The sequence below is a fragment of the Hemiscyllium ocellatum genome, chromosome 8 (assembly GCF_020745735.1).
Source record: "Hemiscyllium ocellatum isolate sHemOce1 chromosome 8, sHemOce1.pat.X.cur, whole genome shotgun sequence".
NCBI classification, from domain to species: domain Eukaryota; kingdom Metazoa; phylum Chordata; class Chondrichthyes; order Orectolobiformes; family Hemiscylliidae; genus Hemiscyllium; species Hemiscyllium ocellatum.
Genome location: NC_083408.1, coordinates 59,241,464 through 59,258,713, shown reverse-complemented (window position 1 = coordinate 59,258,713; position 17,250 = coordinate 59,241,464). Strand labels below are relative to the sequence as shown.

General features: G+C 39.5%; 1 protein-coding gene across 9 annotated transcripts in view; it reads right to left on the bottom strand.

The window, feature by feature from the left end:
* Positions 1-17,250, bottom strand: part of ralgapa1 (Ral GTPase activating protein catalytic subunit alpha 1) — a 319,967-nt gene that overhangs the window by 126,198 nt on the left and 176,519 nt on the right. For all 9 annotated transcript variants that reach the window (XM_060829079.1, XM_060829081.1, XM_060829087.1 and 6 more), the window contains exons 27-32: positions 14,809-14,867; positions 14,212-14,320; positions 14,007-14,117; positions 9,748-9,816; positions 9,526-9,660; positions 4,060-4,243 (exon numbers count right to left, since the gene is read on the bottom strand). In XM_060829079.1, the coding sequence (XP_060685062.1) occupies positions 4,060-4,243; positions 9,526-9,660; positions 9,748-9,816; positions 14,007-14,117; positions 14,212-14,320; positions 14,809-14,867 (667 nt within the window). The remainder of the gene's footprint in view (positions 1-4,059; positions 4,244-9,525; positions 9,661-9,747; positions 9,817-14,006; positions 14,118-14,211; positions 14,321-14,808; positions 14,868-17,250) is intronic.

Below are 17,250 nucleotides of genomic sequence, written 5' to 3'. Positions count from 1 at the left end.
AAACAGCCCCAACCTGTTCAGCCTCTTCCTGTAGCTCAAATCCTCCAACCCTGGCAACATCTTTGTAAAATCTTTTCTGAACCCTTTCAAGTTTCTGGATGTACGTTTGCTCGCTGAGCTCGAAGGTTCATTTCCAGACGTTTTGTCATACTACTAGGTAACATCTTCAGTGGGCCTCCAGAAAAGCACGGTTGATGATTCCTGCTTTCTATCTACATGTTTGGGTTTCTTTGGATTGGTGATGTCATTTCCTATTCTTTTTCTCAGGGGGTGATAGATGGGGTCTAACTCAATGTGTTTGTTGATAGAGTTCTGGTTGGAATGCCAGGCTTCTAGGAATTCTCGTGTGTCTCTCTGTTTGGCTTGTCCTATGATGGATGTGTTGTCCCAGTCAAAGTGGTGTCCTTCCTTATCTGTATGTAAGAATACTAGTGAGAGAGGGTCATGTCGTTTTGTGGCTAGTTGATGTTCATGTATCCTGGTGGTTAGTTTTCTGCCTGTTGGTGGTATGGGGATACGGGGAGAGGTTAATGTTCTGTGTGTAAATGTGGGTCATATGAAGAAAAGGCATTAACTTGCAAATTTCTTATGACCGAGTTCATTATACTACCTCTTCTATCCACTTCATGCCTAGTCAGTGTAAGTAAGGAAATGAGGAGCATAGAGATAGTTTGTGGTTTTAGGTGGCCTGGAGTTGTGTGACTTCTGACTTTGTCCACCCTGGTCCAACACCAGCACCTCCACATTGTGGCTAAATGGGACAGACTTTGAACAGATCTAGCAACTCAAGACTGGCTATCCATGAGGCACTGCATGCCACCGACAGCAGCAGAATTGTACTCCAGCACAACTTGCAACATCATGGACTTGCATATCCCTCACTCAACCATTACTATCAACCAGGGAATACCCCTGGCTCAATGGAGTGTTTGGAAAGGCATGCCAACAGCAGCTCCAGGGTATAACTTAAAATGAGATGTCAACCTGATGAAGCTACCAAACAGGACTACTTCCATGTAAAACAGCTTCAGCAGTAAGTGATAGACAGAGCTAAGCAATACTTCAACCAAAGGATCATCTCCAAGCTCTGCAATCCTGCTACATCCAGTCATGAATAGTAATGGACAACTTAATAATACATTAAAGGAGGGGGATCCACAAGTATTCCATCCTCAATGATGGAAGAGCCCAGCACAGCAGCGCAAAAGATAAGATGGAAGCATTCGCAGCAATCTTCAGCCACAATGATCCATCTGAGCTTCCTCCAGTGGTCCTCAGCATTACAGACACCAGTCTTCAGCCGCGATTGCATGCGATATTAAGGTGGCCCAGGATATTGCAAAGGCTATGGGCCCTGACAACATTCTGTGAATAATACTGAAGACTTGTGCTCTAGAACTTGCTGCACCTCTAGCCAAGCTGTTGCAGTAGAGTTACAACACTGGCATTTACCCAATGTGGCAAGATGTCCAGGTATACTCTGTACACAAAAAGCAGACATATCTAATTCGGCCAATTACTGCAACATTAGTCTACTCTCCATCATCAGAAAAGTGATGGAAGATTCCATGAACAGCGCTATTAAACAGAATCTGTTCAGCAAAAACCTGCTCAGTGATGCCCAGTTTGGGTTCCGTCAAGGCCATTCAGCTCCTGGACTCCATTACAGCCTTGGTTCAAATACAGACAAAAAAGGTGAATTCCAGGAGTGAGGAGAAGTGCGAGTGATAGCCCTTGACATCAAAGCCACATTCAACTGAGTGTGGCATCAAGAAGCCCTAGAAAAACTGAAATCAATGGATATGAGGGAGCAAACTCTCTACTGGTCGGGGTTATACCTGGCAGACAGGAAGATGGCTGTTGTTGGAGTTAGTTATCTCAGCTCCAGGACATTTCTGCAGGACTTCCTCAAGATGGTGTCCTAAGCCTAACCATCTTTCGTTGATTTATCAATGACCTTCCTTCCATCATAAGGTAAGAAGTGAGGATGTTTGCCAAGGATTGCACAATGTTCAACACCATTCGTGATTCCTCTGGTACTGAAGCAGTCCTTGTTCAAATGTAGCAGGACCTGGATAGTATCCAGGCTTGGGTTGACAAGTGACAAGTAATATTCCACACAAATACCAGGCAATGATCATCTTAAATAAGATGCAGTCTAACCACACCCTCTTGACATTCATCACTGAATTCCCCATTATCAATATTCTTGGGGTTATCATTGACCAGAAATGTAACTGGACTCCACTCATCTCTGACCTCATTATATCTTCTTTGCTGGGTTAAAATCCTGAAACACTGGCCCTAATAGCCATGGCCTTACACCCTCAGTTCATCACTTCCTCTGACTACTGAAATTAGAGATGAGCAATAAACAATAGCTTAGCTATTGGAGAGGCAACCTGATAGAAGTTCATAAAATAATGAAACATGTAGACAGAGTTAATGGTGATTGTCTTTTCCCTAGGATGGGGGATTTCAAGGCTAGGGCGTGCATTATTAAGCTGAGAGAAGAGAGATTTTAAAAAGACAAGACAAGCAACATTTTTACACAGGTGGTTCACACATGGAATGAACTTCCAGAAGAAGTGGCAGATGTGGGTACAATTACTACTTTTAAAAGACATTTAACTAGGTCCACAAGTTGGAAAGGTTTGTAAGGAGAAAGGCAAGGAGCATGCAGGTGGGACTAGGTTAGTTTGGGATTACATTTGGCATTGACTCGTTGGACCGAAGGGTCTGTTTCCATGCTGTATGACTCTGACTATAATCCCAACCAAACTAATCTCCAAACTCTGAGACCCAGGTCTCAGCTCTGTTCTCTGTAATTGTATCCTCATCTTCCAGACCCACAGACTGTAATCAGTGAAAATAAACAACAATATCTTCCCCATGATAATCTTCAACAATGACACCCAGTAAGGATGTGTACTCAGCCCCCTACTGTACTCCCTCAACTGTGACCAAACTTTGACTGAACACTATCGACAAGTTCGCAGATGACATCACTGATAATTACATCAATGACTAGTCAGAATACAGGAAGGAGATAGAGTGTTTGGTGTTGTGGTTCAATGATAACAATCTCTCCCTTGATGTCAGCAAAACTAAAGAACCGATCATTGGCTTCAGGAAGAAAGGAGAATGACACGCCCCTATCTACATCAGTGGAGCTGAGGTGGAGATGGTGGAGAGCGTCAAGTTCCTAGGAATGATGATAACCAACAATCTGTCCTGGTCCTCCCATGTAGATGTGACAGTCAAGAAGGCATAACAATGACTCTTCTTCCTCAGGAGGCTGAGGAAATTTGGCATATTTTTACAGGCCCTCACCAACCTTTATAGATGCACCATATAAAGCATTCTATCTAGGTGCATCATGGCTTGGTATGGCAACTGCTCTGCCCAGGACAGTAAGGAACGACAGAATGTCATGAACACAGCCCAGACCATCACACAAGCCAACCTCCCATCCACGGAATCCATCTACACTTCTTGCTGCCATGGAAGGGCAGCTATCATCATCACAGACCTCTCCACCCCGGTTATACTCTCATCCAACCTCTTCCATCAGGGAAAAGATACAGAAGCTTAAACACATGTACCTGTGGGTTCAAGAACAGTTTCTTCCCTACTATTATTAGACTGTTGATAGATCTCTCTAATTTCATGTCGATCTTGCTTTTGTGCACTTCCTGTGCGGCCATAACCTTGTATACCTCACTCTCTCTAAACGCCTTATGATCTGTATGTCCTTGTACATTATGATCTGCATGTACTGCATAAAAAACAAAATTTTTCACTGTACTTAGGTAGGTGACAACAGTTAATCAAAGCAGACTGGGGCGTAGCATTTCAATGTTCCAAAAGACGAACTAACATTGTTTTTGAAGAAATAGTAAGTCTAATCATCTATAGGCTAGAAAATTAAGAACTAAATTTCATTACATTTCCTAGTGGGATTAAACCGTTGATCCTTGCAACCCCACCATACTACAAGATGTTCCTTTGTTACTTTTAACGATTTTGATGTAAGGCTTTGGTTATCTTAATACATACCCTCTGTGACAGTTTGAAGCTTTGATGATCGCTCAGAATCAGGAGAATGCAAAGGCTCTGGTTCTTTTAAGCTTTCCAAATGTAAAAATGGATCATATTCAACAGAGGCAAGATCTGATAAGTTCAGAGGAAAGTATCTAGGATTACTGAAGTATTGGGCTCCATAAACACAGCCATGTAGCACCTGTAGAAAAATAAGGCAAAGATGCTTTACAAATAAAGACCAACACTCATGACTGAGAATGTTACCAAAAAACTGACTTTCTCCTTATAGATTTTCATGGGTTAATTAACACAATTACAGAAACCAACTTTGAAAAGGCAAAGAAAAAGGAAGTGTCTCTGTGGTTGTAAAGCTAATGTTACAAAATAACTGTATATGTTATGCACATAGAAAAATCACAATTTATTCTTTGATCATACACAGATTTACAAACAGACAGGAACTGTTACCACAGCCATTAAACAATTGAATGTACTCTTGCATGTTGCAGTTTGTCTACCTCCTTGGAAATCAACTGATTTTGAACAGAATTCAAGGCTTATTTTGATGAAGTGAACAAATACATTAAACAGAACTTCAAATTAAAAGAATTTCAATTTGGATACAATCTCCAAGGAGGAACAAACATAGCTGACTCAAACAGAAATTACAAGTGTAGAAAGAAAACTCAAACAAGATCATTTCAATTGTAGTTTCATATCCTTGCTCAGAAACCATGCCATGAATCTAAAATTATTGAGCATGAGGCCCAGGATATCAATTACATTTCTCCAATCTATTTTTATAAATTTTAATCTCCTTTATTTAAAAGGAAATCAGGTTCAAAGTGAAAACATGTTCATAAAATTGGGTGATACGATGATTCAGTGGTTAGCACTGCTGCCTCACAGTGCCAGGGACCCAGGTTTGATTCCACCCTGGCGACTGTCTGTGTGGAGTTTGCATATTTACCCCATGTCTGCATGGGTTTCCTCCCACAGTCCAATGATGTGCAGGTTAGGTGGATTGGTCATGCTAAATTGCCCATAGTATCCAAGGTTGTGCAGGCTAGGTAGATTAGCCATGGGAAATAGAAGGTTCCAGGAATAGGATTGGGGGTGTGTGCGTGTCTGTGTGTCTAGGTGGGATGCTCTTCGGAAGGTCAGTGCAGACTTGATGGGCTGAATGGCCTGCTTCCACACTGTAGGATTTTATGATTCTATGAAGACAAGGGAGTCAAACTTAACTGGATCTATCGAAGCAGCTAGCAATTGGGAGAGTATCATCAAACATTAGCTTTGAATCAAATACTGAACTATTAATTGCTTGGCAGTTTACTAAAAAGGGACAAAGTCAAAGCTTTTTGTTTGTATTCATCAGGATTGACAAGCAAGAAATAAAACTTGGAGAAGTGGGTGCTGATTAGTTAGAGCATAGGTGGCATGAAACTGCAACAGGGACTATTAACTGTCAATCTTAGATTAGATAAAACTCAGATCAGGCAGGTAGATTCTGATTGGTGAGGATTTTGTCTTGACGAATTCAGGAGTGGTTGCTAGTCTCCATAAGCCTTTTGTCAACAGAAAGATACAGTCCAAAAATAAATTCCACACACTTCGGTGTGTTAATATGCATAGCTTCTGACATGCAAATATGTCACACTGCGAGTCTGACTGATAACCTTACATTGGTTTCTGATGAAGGAGAAAGTGAGGTCTGCAGATGCTGGAGATCAGAGCTGAAAATGTGTTGCTGGAAAAGCGCAGGTCAGACAGCATCCAAGGAGCAGTAGAATCGACATTTCAGGCATGAGCCCTTCTTCAGGAATTTTTTCTGAATTGGTTTCTGATGCAATTCTTACCACATCAAGATTATTTAGAAAATGTTGTCCAATAACAGAATCACATCTAATGCTGTACATGGTGTGGAGGCTTATAAGCATGGCCTGTTGAACACGAATGGCACACTGCAAATGGTCAAAAGGATGTGTTTGTTATGGTCTACCAACCATTGAGGCATATAGCCTTCATTTCAGTTGTCACACCAGCAGTGAATCTCATATTACGTTATTCTCTTGGGATGTATTTTTGACTGAGTGCAGCACCCTGTTAGTGCATGAACCCCATTCGGGTGTTCAATACAAAGTAGCTAGCTTTGCCAAACGGTGAAACTTTTGAGGCCTCTGGCTTTCGTGGTAATCTGAGGTACACTGGGCACCATTCAGGTCCCAAAGTAGTGGCCTTACATGCTTTCAGGAGACTGGGTGATATAGACCAAGGTATGACTTCAAGAAGGTATCTATTATCAAGCAAGCTACTTTAGGTATGCCTCAACTCAGTATCAAACTGACATGAACACTTTGAGGAAAGAGAACTCATTATATTGTTCCATGTCATGGAATTTCTTTACACAGCTGAGTAAATTCCATTCTGCACTCAAATTTACAAATGAAATACAGCAATCAACAAGCTCAACGTGTCACTTGAGAAATGTACTTATGGGTTGTCTACTACACACTATCTTTTGAAAGCCAAATTCACTGGTCAAAATACCTGTGGAAAATCCTCCAATTCTGTGTGTTACAATATTAAGTTTATTGGCAACCTCTTAAAAAGAGTCTTAATCATTTGTTTATCATATAAACATGATGCTGAGATAGGGCACATCAAAACTGTCCTACATGATAATGGCTCAAATCAACTTGTTGTACATTGGACAAATTCATAAAAAGGCCGACAACCAACAATTTTGGCCCTGAACAGTGCCAGTCTATCTTAGATTACTCTGGAAAGGGAAAGGTATTTGAACAGATGAAGTCACCCGTTTCACATTGCTACTTTCAAGTAAACACAAGTAATTTTCTTCACTGACAGGATTCTGCCATAAGGCCAATAAAGACTTCTTGCCTCGGATACAAATGAGTAATGTGACACAGAATGAAAGAATCTTACGGAACAGGAGGTCATTTGACCCATTGTGTCTGCACTAGCTCCTGCAAGAGCTACCCAGCTAGACTCATTCTCTAGCCCTTGAAATTTATCACTTTACAAACACATCCAGCTCTCCTTTTGAAAGTCCTATGGAACCTACCTCCACCAATCTCCCAGGTAGCACACTCCAAACAACTCTGAGAAAAGATGTTCTGCTGCATCTCATTCCTAGCTCACTTACTGACAATCTTGAAACTGAGACCCCTAGGGTTTCACCACTGGTGCACTGATTGTTATGCAGATCATATAGCAGGCTGTATCAAACAACATGTCCCTTTGACCATGTGCATCACGAAGCATGTTGACAGTGATCAAGCAACCTATGCTTGCAAGCTTTAGAACAATATGTCCAAGGTAGATGTGATATAGCTGCTGATCATTTATTGAATATCTTCAACCATGCTCAGAATTATTTGGGATATCAATTAACCATCAACTAGGCTGACAGTGCAGTGAATTTGAATGTAACAGAAACTATGTATAGTAACACAGAAAGCGAGGAATGAGATTGCTGCGCATCTGGTGATGATCTTTGCATCCTCAGTGTCCACGGGAGTAGTAGTGAATGACTGGAGAGAGGTGAATGTTGCTCCTGTGTTCAAAAGAAAAGGGAATAGGGAAATCCCTGGGAATTATAGACCAGTCAGTCTTACATCTGTGGTAAGCAAGGTACTGGAAAGGATTCTGAGAGGTACGATTTACGGCTATTTGGAAAAACATAGTTTGATTAAAGGTAGTCAGCATGGATTTGTGAGGGGCAGGTCATGCCGTACAAGCTTAGTAAGCTCTTTGTGGTTGTGACAAGACAAGGTGACGAAGGTCAAGCTGTGGATGTACTGTATATGGAGTTCAGTAAGGCATTTGACAAGATTCTCCAAGGTAGGTTCATTAAGAAAGTTAGGATGTATGGGATCCAGGGAAATTTGGCCATCTGGATATAGAATTGGCTGGCTGAAAGGAGACAGCAAGTGGTAGTGGATGGAAAGTATTCTGCCTGGAGGTCAGTGACCAGTGGTGTCCCACAGAGATCTGCTCTGGGGCCTCTGCTCTTTGTAGTTTCTATAAATGATTTGGATGAAGAAGTAGAAGTCTGGGTTAATAAGTTTGATAATGACACAAAGGTCGGTGGGGGTTGTAGATAGTGTCAAGGGATGTTGCAGACTATAAGACTGATAGGATGCAGAGCTGGGCTGAGAAGTGGCAGATGAAGTTCAAACTGATAAATGCGAAGTGATTTATTTTGGAAGGTTGAACTTGAATGCTGAATACAGGGTTAAAGACAGGATTCTTGGCAGTGTGGAGGAGCAGTGGGATCTTGGGGTCCATGAACATAGATCCCTCAAAATTGCCACACAGGTTGATAGGGTTGTTAATAAGACATATTGTGTTTCATTAACAGGGGGATTGAGCGTAAGAGCCTCGAGGTTTTGCTGCAGCTCTATAAAACCCCGATTATACCGCACTTGGAATATTGTGTCCAGTTCTGGACACCTCATTATAGGAAAGTAATAGATGCTTTAGAGGGGGTACAGAGGAGATATACTAGGTTGCTGCCCGGACTGGAAGGCATGTCTTATGAAGAGAAGAAGAGCGAGCTACGGCTTTTCACACTGGAGAAAAGGAGGAAGAGAGGTCACTTGATAGAGGTTTACAAGATGATAAGAGGCATAGATAGAGACCTTTTCCAGGACAAAAATGGCTGTCACGAGGTGTCATAATTTTAAGGTGATTGGAGGAAGGTATAAGAGAGGTGTCAGAGGTAGATTCTTTATGTAGAGAGTGGTGGGTGTGTAGAATGCACTGCCAGCAGTGGTAGTAGAGTCAGAGATATTAGGGACATTTAAGTGACAGTTGGACAAGCACATGGACGGCAGTAAATTGAGGGGTGTGTAGGTTAATCTGATCTCAGATTAAGATAAATGCTTGACACAACATCATGGCTGAAGGGCTGTACTGTGTTGTATGTTCCATGTTCTAACACAGACATTTCATGAGGGTAAAGGGAATTTGCCCATATATTGCATCTTTTTCAGTGAGAATAGAATTATATAGACTAGCAGAGAATTTGCTGCATTCTCCACAGCAACTTTCTGACCCTATAATAGTAAACTTACACACTCTGACTTTTGTCAGTTAAGATAGACTACCAACAGTTGCAGGTGCATCTCCATGTCAACTATGTCTAATACATCACTCTCTTCATATCAATTGTTTCTTTTCCAAGTTTAGTCTCTTACACGGCAGTTCTGATGATTACAGGATGCAAAGGCTTTGCCTTTGGTTCTCCTTTGACTCATGATTAAATAAAGAGCAACATTTGAAAAATAAAACTGAATGTTAGAAACGTATGCTGATTTGAAACAGTTTTTCAATATCAGAAATTTACCAAAGTAATCAATTCAAGAGGTAACAGTTTCACTTTGCAAAAATCTAAAGATAATTAATGCAAAGGCTTAAATGTAAATCATTATTATGACTATTATGGAAGTATACCTTGTAAATACAACTGAGAATGGATTTGTCGGCATTGTCCTTATCTTGCCCTGCAGCTTGGACTGCTTGCAAGAGTATTTTTAAAGGCAGCACCATGCACCAGTCCAACAGGCAAAGCAATAGGGATACCACCAGCTGTGAAGGACAAGTCACAAAAAATGTTACCAAAAGCCAAAATTTGCAAATCACCTTATTAACCACATAAATCTAACCTATGCATACCCTTTTATCTTGCTCATGTGGAGATACTTCTGTACTGGGTAACAGATAAGTAATTGTTGCCATTAATATCTAAACAAAAAGAAAAAGACATGTATGTTATAACAAATAGCATCCTAATAATCCATAAAGGGATAATAGGTTTTCCAGAACAAAGAAAAAAACATTCACTAGAATATAATGTTCCACAAGATTTTCTAACAAGTTCTCTTTTTAACAGGTGATCAAGAAAAATAAGTTTATTCTATTACATTGAAGATAGTCAGTGACAGCAAAGAGTTTTCTGATTTTTATTGCAATTCATACTTTGCTCTAAAGTAAATTTATTGAAGCAGTACAAAAGACAAGTTGCATTAATCATATACAGATTTATCAACAGATCTCCTGTGGCACTGCATATGGATAATCACGATCAGGAGTTGCTTACATTAAAGAATCAAAGCCAGCAGGAGAGGGGGACACAGGAAGGAGTGAGGATGGAGTTGTCTGTTCAATTTTGTTTAGGTGTGAATCATACAGCAATTTGAAAAAAGGGAGCAACGTGGTTGCTGATTTCTAAAGAGGTCTGTTTTTAATTTAATTCCCATGCTATGGAAATGTTTGGTCCACCAAACTGTAGGCTCATCAAATGCACTGTTTAAAGTTTCTTTGCTAATACTTCATTTCAATTTTATTTCAGCCTTCAATTTGTTACATAATTTTATTGTTTGTAGAGTACTATTCCATTTTGTTATTTTAAAGCAGTTAATTCTTTACTACTGTATTTCCTTGGAACTAAAATTACCTTCATAAATCGGTTTACAACACTAAAACTTAGTGTATCTCCCTTCCTACTATATTTGGATGTGTGCCCACACGTCATGGACTGCAATGGTTCAAAAAGGCATTTCATCAGCACCTTCTCGTTATGTAGGGATTAAGGATGCTCTAATAATGCTGGCGTAACTAGTTTTGAGCACATCCTATGAAAGAATAAATAAGAAAACAAACTCCTAATTTCACTAATTTTAAAATTTTCCTCCTGCATTCTTGAGAGGGGAAGCTTTTAATTTCCCTTACAAGTAGCCCAGATACATAATGTTCTGTCACCTTCAATGCGATGCACACAATGTAACAACGTTGGAATGTGGAGATCATTCAAAGAAGGTGTAATTACAAAACCATTTGAGGTAGGAACAGATGAAAGGCATTTGGCCCATTCAGTGAGATCAGTCACAGTCTTTCCCATTTAAATAACATTAAACATTTTTATTCTTCCTACCAAAGTGCATAACTTCACATTTTTCCGCATTATATTCCTTCTATGTTTTTGCCCACTCACTTTACCTGCTTTTAACCCTCTGTAAATTCTGTACCATCCTCACTACTTGCCTTCTCACCTATTATGTCATTGCAAACATGGTAGTAGGATATTGATTTCCATTATCCAAGTCATTAATATATACACACACATATAGTAAATAATTATGACTCCAGCACTATTCTCTATTGTACTCCACTAGTTACATACTTTCAGCCTGAAAATATATCTTTTTATGAATTAGTCAATTCTCCATCTATGTCAATATACCATCCCCTACACCATGGGTTCTTATTAAGCAGCTTTGTGCGTGGTACACTACAGAAACCCTTTTGGAAAGCTAAATGGATTGCATCTACGTTTTCCTCTTTGCATATCCTCCTCAAAGGACAGTAATAAATTTGTCAGGCATGCTTCACTCTTCATGAAGTCATGTTGACTCTGCTTGATTATCTGACGAGCAGGAGAATCGACATTTCGGGCATAAGTCCTTCTTCAGGAATGAGGCTGGTGTGCCAAGCGGGCTGAGATAAAAGGTGAAGGGAGGGGAGGGGGGTGCGCTGGGAATACGATAGGTGGAAGGTGGTGAGGGTGAGGGTGATAGGCCAGAGAGGGGGTGGGGGCGGAGAGGTCAGGAAGAAAATAGCAGGTCAAGAGGACGGTGCTGAATCCGGGGGTTGGGACTGAGACAAGGCGTTTGGGGGGGGGGGGGGGGGGGGGGGTGGGGAATGAGGAATGTGGAGAAATCTACATTCATCCTGTGTGGTTGGAGGGTTCCTAGGCGGAAGATGAGGCACCCTTCCTCCAGGCGTTGCGTGGCCAGGGTCTGGCGATGGAGGAGGCCAAGGACCTGCATGTCCTTGGTGGAGTGGGAGGGGGAGTTAAAGTGTTTAGCTACGGGGCGGTTGGGTTGGTTGATGTGGGTATCCCAGAGGTGTTCCTTGAAACGTTTCACAAGTAGGCGGCCTGTCTCCCCAATGTAGAGGAGACCACATCGGGTGCAGCGGATACAGTGAATGATGTTTGTGGAGGTGCAGGTGAATTTGCGATGGATATGGAAGGATCCATTGGGGCCTTGGAGGGAGGTGTGGGCGCAAGTTTTGCATTTCTTGTGGTTGCAGGGGAAGGTGCCGGGAGTGGAGGTTGGGTTGGTGGGGAGTGTGGACCTGACGAGGGAGTCGCGGAGAGAGTGGTCCTGCTCCTCGGATGCTGCCTGGTCTACTGCGCTTTTCCAGCACCACACTTTTCAACTCTGGTCTCCAGAATCTAATTTCTCACTTTCCCCTAGTTCTGCTTGATTATAGTATGTATTTCCAAATGTTCCGTTGTCACATCATTTAAAAAAGTCTCTTAACCTTTTCCATATAACAGATGTTAAGCTAATATGTTCTCTAATGGTGTATGCTAACTTTGGCCTCGCTCTCCCTTTTTATATATTTAAGAAAGCTCTTAGTGTACATGTTTATATTAATGATTAATTTTTGCTACATTTTCTTTTTTTCTTTTCAAATTGATACTACCTTCACTTCCAGGTTAGTGAGAAATACACAGCAATTGACTGACTTGGAAAATTATTTATCAATTCAAAAGTCACAGCTCACAGCAACTACTGCAGGAAAAGTAATTGGTTTTCTTCAAATATTAAACCACGGAGAACAGGCAGCTTCGGCTGGGAAAAACAACTGCACATGTCTGTGTAACTCACTTCCCATTCCAACCTGCTCAGTTAGCTGAGAACCAATCAGCTTCAATTTAGACAACTCTTGATTCCTTATGATTTGCACACTGCGTGAACCAACAGCCACAAAACACAGAGCTCACATTAAGTGACAAATTTCCTGCTGTGAAATTTAGCCATCCAGATAAATCCCAAATATGACATGAAGGAGTCCTGGTAAAATAAGGACAATGGGAATCGGTGGGAAACTCTCTACTGAATAGAAACTAATAAGCACAAAGGAAGCTAGTTCTTGCTGTTGCTGGTGAATCAGTCCCAGAACACTGCTGCACCAATTTCTCAGCATCCTTCACATATTTCAATGACCTTCACTCCAACACACAGTCATTTGCAGCGATGATTTCACAATGTTCAGTACCACTTGTGACTCTTCAGTTAATAAAGTTGTGTGTGCCACATACTCCAACTCCCAAACATTTGACCTTGGATTGATAACGACACTACACAAATGCCATGTAAGATCATACCTAACATGACAGAATCAACATTGCCGTTACTGAACTTCCAACTACCAAAATCAGGGTGAGGTCTTATTACTGACCAGAAATTGAACTGAATGACCCTTAAAATACTGAGGCCACAAGAACATGTCATGGGCTTTGAATTCTGCTGTAACTCCCCAAAGTCTGTCCACCATCTACAAGATACAAGTTTGCCATGTAACGGAATACTACTCACTTGCCAGGATGAGTGCAGCACCAATAACACTCAATAGGGTCATGACAATACTCAAGAATTCAACACCATCTATGATAAGGGTTGCCTGCTTGATTGGCAAGCCTCTATTTACTTGCTCCACCATGAAAGCACTGAATACTTTATAATTTTAGTTTTATTTTAAATTCATTTAAGGAATGTTGGTATCCCTGACTAGGCCAAGATTTCTGATCCATCCCTAAATGTCCTTGAGAAAGCTGTAGTGAATTGCATTCTTGAACTACTGTAGTTCTTGGAATGTAGGTTCATAGACAGTGCTGTTAGGATGGAAGTTCGAAGATTTAAATCCAGTGACAGTGGGGTGTGTAATGTGCTGTATTAAATGTGATTTATCTCTTTGTAAACTAATCAGCACCTATATTGACTCAATACAAGTACACAGTGTCATAGACAAAAAGATTAGTTGAATAAACTTTACTGGCTGAATCTTCATTGGAAATACTTTGACAGGCAAATACTTAACCAACAGAAATAAAATCAATAAATGCCTCAAGAAGTACCTCTCACCTCAAGTATTTTTTTCGGAGAATCTGGTGGATAATTCTGAAGTTTGTCCACATAATTGATCAATAAATGCAAAATATCACAAGCCACCTGTGCAACCGCTTTGTTTGGAAACTGTAAAACATTAACAACTTAATTCTTACAATTGTTGTATTTTTTTTCAAAAGCTGATGAATTAAGAAAAAAACATTGTTAAAACATTACTTACCTTTAAAGTTACACAAATTACATTTAGAGCATCTTTGATTTGTGGATGGCGAGTATCATGTACCAATTCTTCACAGAGCCAAATGCCAAGGCTACAAAGTGCAACACATCTGTAAAATAGAGATAGTAATGCATATCATGCAAGCATAAGCTATCTAGATATGGTCAAGAATATATAGAATATAAAATCCTATTTTCTATTTCATAGGCTTGGTGTGAAATCATCTGAAAGTAAACAACGTAGGTTTCAGAAAACTTACTTTAATTTTTAGTCTCACTACAGATCATCGTAAAATCAAAAACTAAGTAATCCAACCATCCTGTTATATCTGTCAGAAACCATCACCTGGATATTGGAGTCAGAGGCAAAGCAAATGCACTCCCACTGATCTCATAAATACTTCTTTAAGAGATCTAGTAACTTCTGGCAGGAACCTTGCCTCTTACAAAGTGATTGCTATGTTGTTCTAAAGGGAATTCCCTGGAAAATGCAGTGATGGCATCCAGCTGGCCAGCAGTCAACTACATCAAAGAATTTTGGGATGGTTAATAGTGAAATTATTTCTTTAAAAATTACAGATGAAATAAAGCTACTTGCCTAGCTGGTCCAGAAGGCTCCTCCCTTGCTGATTTTAAAATGCTCTTAATTACAAGTTCCTATGATATCAAATTGAAAATATAAAGAATATATAAAAATATAGTAAGTGTCATCAAAGAGTACTAAAAAGCTGACGAAAAACTTTAGCACACATATTTCAAAATAAATGCTCAATGAAATATTGCCCCATTGCAACAGATCAGTAACTCTCAAAATTCAAGAATTATTTTCAGAAAAATAAAAGCAATGAACAATTTTAAAATACCAGTAACTTGGAAAAATAAATTAATATATTTAGATTTCAAATAAGCGTACAATCACTTCTTTTACGTTTAAAAGAAAATTCAGAAAAGTTCCCATAAAATCAACTCCATTCAAGTTTACTTGAAATTCCTTGAAGAAAGCATATTAGAAATAAGATATTATCAAATTGTATCATCTTAAATTATCACACTAACTAAGACTTAATAAGTTTGTGGTGAGTCATATGCCAAAAAAAGTTCTACACAGGAACAATGCAGATTTTATTTAGAGAATTAAATCTGATATTTAAAAATCTCACTGGACTAAATGAGAGGTTTGGATGGATAGTACTAGTACATTGTGATGAAGGGTAATAAGAAGTGATGTTAAATTCACCTATTGTCTCTCCAGATGTTCAATTCTCAGTCTCTGCTGCATTGTCAAAAGGAGTATTAAACTTATATTAGGAAAAGAATAGTGATGATAATATCATTACAAATCATGAGTGGTGGTTAGGTTCTCTTTTAGAGATAATCACTGTCTGGCATGCATCTCATTTTCCACACATCAGCCCAAGCCTGTATTTTGTCCAGGTTTAGTTGCCTGTGGACATGATCTGCTTTCGTACATAAGAAGTCACAAATGATGATATTCATTGTACAGTCATGAGCAAACATGCTCACTTCTGACCTCATGAAAGAAAAAGATCATCGATGAAGCAACTGAAGATCGACATGCCTAGGATACTACCATGAGGAACACTTTAATTGCTGTCCTTGGAATGAGATGATTTCCCTTCAATAAGCATAACCATTTTGTTTGTGTTAGGTATGACTACAAACAAATTTTAGTTTCCAAACAATTTCAGTTTTACTCAGATTCCTAATGCCATACTCAGACAAATGCTGCCTTGATGTCAAGGGTAGTCACACTCAGGATTTCAGCTCTTTTGTCCATTTTTGGGGCAAGATTGCAATGAAGTCAGAACAATGAGGTTTTCGTACAATCCAAACTGAGCATTGGTGAGTAGATTCTTGATGAGTAGGTGCGACAGTCCCTTATAGTTTTTCAACATTTAACTGGAAGAAACTATGAGTCACCTAACACGGAGTGTCTGACATTACAGAGGCAATGAAGAAACACTAGAGAGATAGAGATAGTTGCCATTAGCGATCCATTTAATTATGGCAACATGGCTGAATGGATGCATTATTAAAAAAACTACATTCAGCACTATATTTTTATATGAAAAATCAACCCTTTCTACTCATAAGACAAATGACAGATTTAGAAACAAGAGATTCAAAGATCTGCAATGAAACTGTACAGGGAATTTTTTTTGCCACGGAAACCATCTTGGTACAGACGAAATCCAACTTAAAATCCAACACCAGGTTATAGTCCAATTGGTTTATTTGGAGGCACTATATTTCAAAGCTAGCTTTCCAAATAAACCAGTTGGACCATAACCTGGTTTTGTACGATGTTTAAACTTGTCCACCACAATCCAAATCATGACCAAATCAAATGGCAGTAAAAGGTACAGGAAACTTTGATCTACATGATCTTGTGAATAAATTTGAACAAGTGTGCTTTAATTTTAATTGATGCACTAGAAACAGCTCAAAGATTTAAATTTTGTTGTCAACAGCAAATGAATGGCACTAGCTATCCATTACACTTGACCATACTTTCTACAGACTTCTGCATGGGAACTGTCAAGGGTTAAAATTCATTTTCAGCACAGCACCTGCTAAAGAGGTTCATCAAATAAATTTAAAAATCCATACTTAGGTATGCAGAGCCTGAATTCTAGATATAAACTAGAATGGTTAATTTAATGCCAAATCAAACAACTAAATCAGAACAGAAGAAAGGAAAGTCATTGGATTAAGAGGGAATACAATTGGAGAAATATGAAAGGCCATTAATTTGAAATGATATACTGGTTTCTCGCTTTGTACATACTGTCTGATCTTACTATTTTAAGCATTTTCTATCTTTAATGCTATTAAAATTGATTTTTGTCAAAAGGTAACAATGACTGAAATCTTAATGGGCGAGACTGTATACTTAATTTTCCATGCTGGAGAGGTTCTCTGGCAGAAATTAAAACCAATCACACTTAAAGATTTACTTACGCTGATGTCTTCCAATCATAGAGTCATACACAATAGAAGCAGACCCTTCGGCTCACCA